The sequence below is a fragment of the Perkinsus marinus genome (genome assembly GCF_000006405.1).
Source record: "Perkinsus marinus ATCC 50983 genomic scaffold scf_1104296958712, whole genome shotgun sequence".
NCBI classification, from domain to species: Eukaryota; Perkinsozoa; order Perkinsida; family Perkinsidae; genus Perkinsus; species Perkinsus marinus.
The window spans coordinates 876,229-885,370 of record NW_003206658.1 but is presented as its reverse complement, the minus strand read 5'-3'; the positions used below and the strand labels follow the sequence as shown (position 1 = coordinate 885,370).

The window sequence follows — 9,142 nt, the reverse complement described above, 5'->3', positions numbered from 1 at the left end:
CCTGAACAACTATGTCAAAGTTCCTAGTATGGCCACGACATCGGCGGGCATTCTCTCTGCACGTTTCGTACCAGCCACCTGACGTGTGCGGCCGCCAAGGCGACCTTTCGGGCCGGATCGAGTCGATCCGATCGATCCGCTCCCTGCGGTTGCCGTCTCTCCACCGCGGCTCGAGCTCTCTTGACGTGCTCGGCTTCGATCCGGCAGAGCTCATAAGTTGTGAGCTATAACCCTCCTCTAGGTTGCGGGTCTTCAGTCGTGTGATGTATGTTCGGATCGTGTTATACGGATAACCCACCTTGTCCGTGACATAAACCGAGCGAGCAGTATATTCCCCGTCAATGGGGATAATCCTTCACGGGTCGACAGCCTCACCGAACAGTATGTCCCTCAGGATTGCCCCGGCGCTCGAGCCTCCATCACGTTTGAAGGGCCTAGAACCAGGTCGCGTCTCAACCCAACGCATTTCATCAAGGAACGGGACCCGTTCAACGGGTCGGGAGCACGGTAGCACATGAGAGCAGCGATGCGGTTGCGGCAGCGGCATCTCAGCTACACGCCATGAAGCGCACGGACCGTGATTATCAATGCTGCGCACGGCACACTGGATTTACATTGTCTTCTGGATAGTATCCCAAAAAGCAGGAGTGCTATAAGCAGAGTCTCGGGATAGTCGATCAGCAACGAGGTTTTCTCTGCTGGATACTCTATTCGCGATTAAGGTGGTCAAAACGAGTGGCACTCGCTGAGTGCCGTGACCCGTGAACGGAAGCTGCGCCAGGATTGGCTTCGGAGAATGCAACTTGGTGAGGAAGCCCCGTACAGCAGTGCTGTCTACGAGCAACAGAGATCAGTAATACTAGCTTATAGAGGCAGCTTCCGGCCAGTCTTTGAGCGGCTGTTGGCGTCAACGTGGCCGCCAGCAGTTCAAGCGCGACCATGTTACGAGATTCCGGAGACGCCGATATGTCTTTCAGTCAGCTGTCGTTATTGAAGACTCTTCAATCCCCAATGGCACTAGGGCAATGCTGTGCAACCGCCTAGCTTGAAGACTGGTGCTCGGAAGCACTGAGCTTGCTCGGTTGCTTCTGGGCCGGACAGTGAGCTAACACCCTCAAGGCGCTCAACGACGCGTCGAAACCCATAACTGTTGATCTCGATTTGTGCAAAGCGCGCGTGGCAGGTCGCCTACTGGATGACCCGGGCATGCAGCCGCATTCCGATCATCATGTCCGGAATGTGGCTGGCTGTGCGGAGTCTACTTTGGTAGTAGTTCTACTCTGTTACGACTATGCACCACCGTAGAGGATGAAGACTCTGCTGAATCAGCATCACTAAACAATTTGATGGTGGTTGACCAGCACTGCTGGGTCACAGTCACTGGTAGCGGGACCCTTCGCTCAATTGAGTAAACCGAGGAGACGCGAACGCCTCGTCACCTGCGCGTTCCCTGCGCGTCGGGCGTGTGCAGGCTGCGTCCGAAGGCTGCACTCGACAATGTGCTTTCTGCCTGGTAGTGTAAGTGCCTGGCGGCTGAAAGAGCATTCCCATGAGGCGTGGTTGAGCTTCATGGCATACATTGGAGTGCGACTCGCATGACATAGCTGAGCCTTGGCGACTCGTGAGGTGCGAGTGCAAATGGAACGCAGGGATGCTTGGCAAAGCCCAGGGGCTCGCAGGTTAGCCGTGTGAGTGACACGGTGTGACTCGCACCACGCATACTATGGATTGCATAGCTTGGCAGTGAGTGTGTGCCGTCACGTAACAACAATGTTAGTAAAATCATGTTACGATAACACTCACCTTGCTTTCGCCACTGACAAGGCGAGATTCTCGCGGTGAAGTTTGCAAGGGATGTCTCGATGCGCTGCGTTGAGCATCCTGGTCACAAGAGTTTCTCGTGCTAGAGTTATTGCTAATAGAACCGACTGCAATTTATAGCCTAAGTTTCACATCAACCGTGAGATGCATGCCGTACGTGATGATCATCACGTCGTAATGCACTAGCCTGCATCCTACGCTTGTTGTGTGATGAGGTAGCATTATACGACCGTGGCGTAGCTGCGGCACGATGTCGACCACCGGCATCGGCATGCATTGGCTCATGAGACAGGCGGTCTTTCCAATTCGAAGGTCGCATGGTGTTCAGTGGTAGAGGCTGAGCATATCTGGCTTGCTTTCATTTAGAGGAAAGCACCAAGTCTTCAAGCTGCATGGGCTTCATACCATGGGAGGAGTTGCCGCATCTTGCCGAAAGGCATACAGGGGCTCACAATGGTGTATAGCGACAGCTGCCCTGTCCTCGTTGAAGACATACACGGGCTCCAAATAGTTGGAGGATCCCCCTCCCTGGTTGCGCACGTTATATATTTGTATGGATATCCTCAGTTACTGAGGCTCAGTATACACTTACAAGTAAGTATCAGTATCAAGTAAGTCTCAGTATGGTTGCGCACGTTATATATTTGTATGGATATCCTCAGTTACTGAGGCTCAGTATACACTTACAAGTAAGTATCAGTATCAAGTAAGTCTCAGTATGGTTGCGCACGTTATATATTTGTATGGATATCCTCAGTTACTGAGGCTCAGTATACACTTACAAGTAAGTCTCAGACTTACAAGTCTCAGACTTACAAGTAAGTCTCAGTATGCAGCATTTTGCAGGAAGAAGGATCACGGATCACGGATCACGAGTAGTGTAATGTAGCACAAGAGCCCCGTGACAGGATCACCGTGTTTCAACACGTCAAGTACCACTAATCCGTAAACTGATCTTTCCAAAGGATGAAGGGCTTGATATCATGCTTGATCCGGAATCCGGATCAGAGGGTGACACCCCGGGAAAAGGGATCACGGATCATCCAGGATTGATCCATTTCCATTAGGATGATTAATCCTAATTTCTCAAGACGTCTGAGAACTTCTCAACTCGGTGATCTTTGGATCACGGGTCAAGTTCTTCCTCAAGGATCATAGATCAGGATTCAAAATGAGGATCACGCGAGATCCAGCTCACGGATCTGTATCAACAGTCAAGGATCAGGATCACAGATCACGCATCAGGATCAAGAATCACAGATCTGACTCACGCATCTCGGATCACGAAAGATTTAGCTCAGACGTCAAGATCAACGAGTGATCTGGATCGTGTGCTTGATCCGTGGATCAGGATCCGCATACCGGCCCTGTTAGAATCTAACACCACTCAAGGCACCACTAAGCCATACTATATTGTTATAAATCAGATCGATACCTCCTGATAAGCATACTGCGGTACTATTAATTGGTAGTATTCTCCTACTCTCTATGGCCACCATGCGGTGTGGCGGCAAACAATAGGACCATGCTACCTCTATCATCATTCTTTTTCTCAACATCAGTGATAACTGAATCATGTAGGCACTGCCTACTAGGTAGTAAGCCTATCCTTAATAGAGTCCTCCAATACATCATAACTCCTATCTTATCAATAACCGTAACATTGTTCCCATCAGCATGTGATAGACTCTACTAATAATATCTAACGAGTACGTTCACCGAGCGCCAATCATCTTACCACGATTGTTACTAAGCGAGATAACCTCTCTATAAATCCAACTCCACTACTGTGAATAATAATGCATATCAGAAGGATTAGATATCGACATTATTACTAGGTGTGATAACTTGAGAGAGTCATACACCGATGAAATCTGGTAGATCATCTGAATTGTCATCTGCTACGTCCCAAATGGTATATGTTAAACCTTATCAAGTAATATTGATAACCATTAATAATCAGTATAACTACTTGCTCTAACAACACAATGATATATGATAATGTGGAAACCGCTAATATAACACTTAGGCGTTATGATCATCATTATTCCTAGTCTTCTAGTCAGATGGTTCCTCAGGGACAAAGTCACCAGTATCAATATCAGCTTGCCATTCTTGAGGGCTACGTCCAGCAACACTGCATCCAATAGCACGACAAGTACCAAGGATCTCCTTAACCGTACCCTTAAACTCCTTAGCCATAGAGGTAGGACGCATCTTCTTAGCAACACCCAATACTTGTTCCATAGTAAGGTTACCATTATGCTTAATATCCTTAGTCTTCTTCCTATCACGTAGAGGTTCCTTCAATTCCTTAATAAGCAAAGAAGTAGCAGTAGGTTTAATGGTAACAGTAGCCTTACGATTCTGTACAGCCAATTGTGCAGTAATCTTAATACCCTTCCAATCTTGGGAAGCCTTTTGGATATCCTCACCAATCTTCTTAGGCGACATACCAATAGGACCAACCTTAGGGGCTAGAACAGAGGATGCACCAACCTCACCACCATACTGGCGAACATAGATGATCTTTATCTCATTGGGGTCGAACTTAGGAGCCATCTTTGATATGAGCGGTCCACACGGAGTTTAACCAGACTCTAGTAGAGAGGATTCATCGTAGGACACGCGTAACATCCATATCGATCACGTGATCGATAGACTACAGAGCCTATTGAGGAGATAGATGTTGAGGAAATGCAAGAGTTGTCAAGTGGAGCAAGAGTTGATTGCTCCCTTTGATTTCTGACTTTCTTATTATTATTATTCGCTAGTAGTAGTGGTAGTAGTTGTCGTTGTTGTTATCATTAGATTACCTTTAGTTAACCATCAAGTTAGTATTATTATGACAACTACTAGTACATACGATGATACACAACATGCGATGATGAAATGTGTGGATAATGAGGATTCCACTTCCGCACTTCATAGTAATGGTAAAACTGTTAAGCTGAGGTTAATATTTGTTAATCATGATGGTAAAGCACTTGAAGAGGAGTTTAGTGTAATGCTAATAATAATATGATGTTTATATATGAATTATACAGGTGAATGATACTGTAATGGATGTTAAGAAAAGAATAATGCACGAAGAGAAGTGGCCTAAAGGTAATAATACTATTAATACATATTATGCTTATCATCATTATCATCAGACTTTCTACCAGTTAGTGAAGTTGGGCGATTACGCATATTCTCTGGAGGTAAAGAGTTGGAAGATAATAAGACCTTATCCGAGAGCAAGGTAAGGAGTAGGGAGGTTTTAATAATAATAATGGTAATAGATAATGGTTAATCCATCTGTACCTACACCTATACATGTTAGTGCTGTACCAAAGTCTGTACAAGCAGGTAATAATAATAATACTGCAGCGGTATCATATAATGTTGTATTTATCAGAAAATAAGGAGTCTGGCAGTAAAGGGAAACATTCTCAATGCTTCTGCACTATTATGTGATGATGGTAATAGTACTATGAGACATAATAAGAAGAGGAGGAAGGTCATCATTACTATCATAAATGATAATAATTATGCTCATGTATTTTACTCAACAATAGTGTACGGTTTTACTGTACTATCATTACCATCATCATTATTTTTCGCCGTTACTGCATCATCATCATCACCAACAACAGCGGTTTTTGGGTAAATCATTCTACCTAATAATGATGTTGACGATGTGAATCAACTGTATTATGGCAATGAGGTTATACTCTTCCTATCGTTAGGAAAGCATTACCATAAGAAGTACCTCATGGTGATACTATGATCAACTACTTATCATTATACTTCTATATAAACCATAGTATCATCATCATCATCATCATTGTTGTAAAGTTACCACAATATGGCTTTTGTTGCAGTATAGGTTGAGTTGCCAATTCCCTTCTAATGTTGTTGTATACTATTACTTAGGATGAACATTAACAATAGTAGTAGTAGTAGTAGAGAAGAAAGAGTCATCAATGTGAGGTAGTACTCAGCTTTAGTACATTTCCACTTGGATGAAACTGATGTTAATAATAAAGAGGAAATACTATCACAATGAAGACGTGTACTGGGTAAAAGTAGTGGTAGTACTAGGATAATCATCAGGGACATGATCGTGATGATTATGAATATGAGATCATCTTGGGACATTCATCAAAGATATTCGTACTACACGATGCTGTCACCCTTTATCACGTTGCAATGTTCTTATTGTATCCTTTCATTATGAGGAGGGTATAGAAGACTAATCACTAGTGAGCAGACATATACAAGTGTAGGATACTATTACCAACGTGTAGTATTATAATATGCAAGATGAATTCTATGGGGTGTTCACCAATATGGTGATTGTTGTACTATATATCCCAAAGAAGAGGAGGAGGAGGAGGAGGAGGAGTGTATTAATGATGATTAGTGTCATAATGGAGGTACTTATTGGATGCATTATGATATAATCATAATTTGGTTAAGACATTAAATACAACAATAATATTGGATATCTATATTCATGACGACTATTTACAAGAAGGATGATGGATTTTAGGAGTATCATGTAGTAATACCGACATATTCTATGGTTAACTGAGGATAGTATTTACAGTTATTGCGTGATATTGTATGTAACTGATGATGTTCTTATGTATTGTGTTGTGATTAGTATAATCATCATGATGATGATCATCATGATGATGAGCATGATAATATGTGTCTTAATAAACACTTCATTATCAGAAACAACACTAACATGTGTTATGTTATAAATGGTATACGTTTACGATGGAATTCCTTCATTCTCTTATTATTCTTCTTAAATTTGGCACCAATTGCCTCTTCTATATTATAATATCCTTTCTTTAATAATAAATCAGATAATTGATCCTTAAGCCTTCTAGCAGTCTGTGGTCCTTGAAATATGAATGCTGAATACACCTAATAATGATAAGTGGTAATAATAATATGATGATAATAATAATACCTGTATAATGGATGCACCATGTTCAATGAGATCTAATGCATCATGACCTCTTATAACACCACCAGATGCTATTATAGGTATCTAAAGTATTATTATAACTCGAATACAATCACGACGAAAATAATGATTATGATTACCTTCCCCTTTAATTGTTTATACCATTTACCAACACATTCATTAACAATTGATCTAGTTTCTCTGCCACTTATTGTTATATTATTATCCTTATCATATACAGCACCATTGATTACTATCCCTTCAATATTATTATTAATAGCTGCATCACTTAATTCTTCTCTAGCATCATCATTTTGATTTACTGATACTCTAATAAATAATCTAGCTGGTTTATGTACATCCAATACTCGTGTATACTCAGATGTAGGATGATGATGATAATGATGATGATGCTCTTGTAATCTATAAGCAAATAACAATAATAATAATCTACTACAACTACTAGTAATGATAATACTACTCTTTTTCATAAGAATGATCAAAATCCCTACGACGTGCCATTGCAGCTTGATATAAATGTAATATTCGTGGTATCTAGTAATAGGATTATTAATTCATCACCTTTACCATTATTAATACTACTACATCATTCTCTATATGTCTACAATCTAAAGATATCCAATCCACTTTATCAGCTAAAGTCTCAACACCTATTCTAACTTCTCTGCTTGTTGATGCTTTTATAGATATACCAATTCTACCAATACGTACTAGATCTGGGGTAAAATCAATACCATCCAGTCTTTTACTAATCTCATGAACACCAATGCTCTTATTGTCATGTGATGATGATAATGATGATGATGAAGAGTAGGAGGAGGACCATTTATTGCGTACATACTCCTCAGAAGGATAATATATGCTGAATGTAGCCATATCACGTTTAATTATAGAGGAATCATACAGTGTATCACTAGATAATTCCTCGGCCGTATTCCTTGTGAATATACTCGATAATATATTTAACAAGCGTAGTAGTACTTTAGATACTACACTATAATTATCATTATCATGATGATGATGATTATTAAGAGAAGTCATCACAGATACCACTTCCTCGGTGTTATTGGATGATAACATATCACTTTGGTGGTGTTCTGGTTCAATACTTATAGTGCCAATTTCAACAGCCCCAAAACCTAGCTTTATAAATGCATGTGGACCATCACAGTTTACATCAATACCAGGTGACAATGTTATTGGATTATTAAATGTTATACCACAGATATCTTGTATCATATAAGGATCTTCAGTATTATAATCAACTGGTAGATAATCATTCTTTGCTAATCTAGTTATCATGTTATGTATAGTATTCATAGGTAATACTGCCAATATTGGTGGTATACAATATCTAATAATACTATATAATAATAATAGTAATAATAATAATCATTACTGTAATACACTACTAACATCTTCCAATGATGATCCTATATATAATACTGCTGCACCCAAACATATACCAAACATTACATTACCCTGATAATAATAGTAATAATAAATATAAGATAATGATATTACTACCATACTATCCCTTCTTCTTTTACTCTCCCCCTTCATACGGTATCTAATGCTATAATCATTATTATTACAATATATGACGACTTACTCCATCATAGCACGTTCATAGTCAGCAACAGTAGTAGTTGATATTGTTGTATTGGTAGTATTCCCAACCATGTTACTATTACTATCATCATATTCGCTTCGTACCACACCACGGTGAATACATCTTCTATGTATTAGTAAGTGACTATAGAATAAGGTATGATGACGTTGGAAACTTCGCCTGTATAGGCATGGGAGTGGAGACACTATCATAACTGATGTGCTTCTTAAGGTTGCCCTTCTTTGTTGTTGGAGTGGAGACAGTTATAAACGTTGATGTACTACTGCGTGATATACTCCGATAATGGAGCGTTTTTCCTCGGTAAAACTATACAAAAGCATAATCGTTGTATTACTGATAAGGAAAAGAGACCATTTGAGTTGTGACATTATAGTAGGATGATAGTAACCCAAATTGGGGCGGCGAGTGGAACAGCATATACCGCAACAACATGAACTTACGCGTGTATAAGTGTGCAGGAGGGGACATCATCACAATCATCATTATAATACTATTCACAACGGAGGTGTATTGAAATCTCTTCATATATTATTACTCATGTCATCATCAATAAGCCATGATGATGATGTAATGGGGAGTAGCAAGGGGAGCAATAAACCAATACGTGTAGCATTTCAAGGGGAGAAGGAGCATATAGTGAAGCTGCTATGTAATACAAATGATATTATTATGGTAATGATAATAATACTCAGATATGAATA

The 9,142-nt window shown here is 40.5% G+C and overlaps 4 protein-coding genes across 4 annotated transcripts in view; 2 read left to right on the top strand and 2 right to left on the bottom strand.

The window, feature by feature from the left end:
- Positions 1-3,824: 3,824 nt before the first annotated feature.
- On the bottom strand, positions 3,825-4,383 carry Pmar_PMAR011742 (60S ribosomal protein L12, putative; the record flags this gene model as incomplete). The annotated part of the gene is made up of 1 exon (XM_002773834.1): positions 3,825-4,383. One exon carries the CDS (start codon positions 4,381-4,383, stop codon positions 3,880-3,882), a length of 504 nt encoding a protein of 167 aa, XP_002773880.1. The 3' UTR covers positions 3,825-3,879.
- A 500-nt stretch (positions 4,384-4,883) lies between these two features.
- Pmar_PMAR011741 (hypothetical protein) lies at positions 4,884-6,054 on the top strand (the record flags this gene model as incomplete). Its single annotated transcript, XM_002773833.1, has 5 exons — positions 4,884-4,929; positions 4,977-5,065; positions 5,106-5,172; positions 5,553-5,581; positions 5,920-6,054. The coding sequence occupies 5 exons, from the start codon at positions 4,884-4,886 to the stop codon at positions 6,052-6,054; spliced, it is 366 nt and encodes a 121-aa protein (XP_002773879.1).
- A 510-nt stretch (positions 6,055-6,564) lies between these two features.
- On the bottom strand, positions 6,565-8,491 carry Pmar_PMAR011740 (dihydroorotate dehydrogenase, putative; the record flags this gene model as incomplete). Its single annotated transcript, XM_002773832.1, has 6 exons — positions 6,565-6,744; positions 6,791-6,871; positions 7,300-7,342; positions 8,208-8,290; positions 8,336-8,378; positions 8,421-8,491. 6 exons carry the CDS (start codon positions 8,489-8,491, stop codon positions 6,565-6,567), a joined length of 501 nt encoding a protein of 166 aa, XP_002773878.1.
- Positions 8,492-9,011: 520 nt separating this feature from the next.
- Pmar_PMAR011739 (Aspartate aminotransferase, putative) overlaps positions 9,012-9,142 on the top strand; it is a gene marked incomplete at its 5' end in the record, with an annotated part of 4,568 nt that continues 4,437 nt past the window's right edge. Inside the window, one exon of the mRNA XM_002773831.1 lies at positions 9,012-9,090. Coding sequence (XP_002773877.1) covers positions 9,012-9,090 — 79 coding nt within the window. The remainder of the gene's footprint in view (positions 9,091-9,142) is intronic.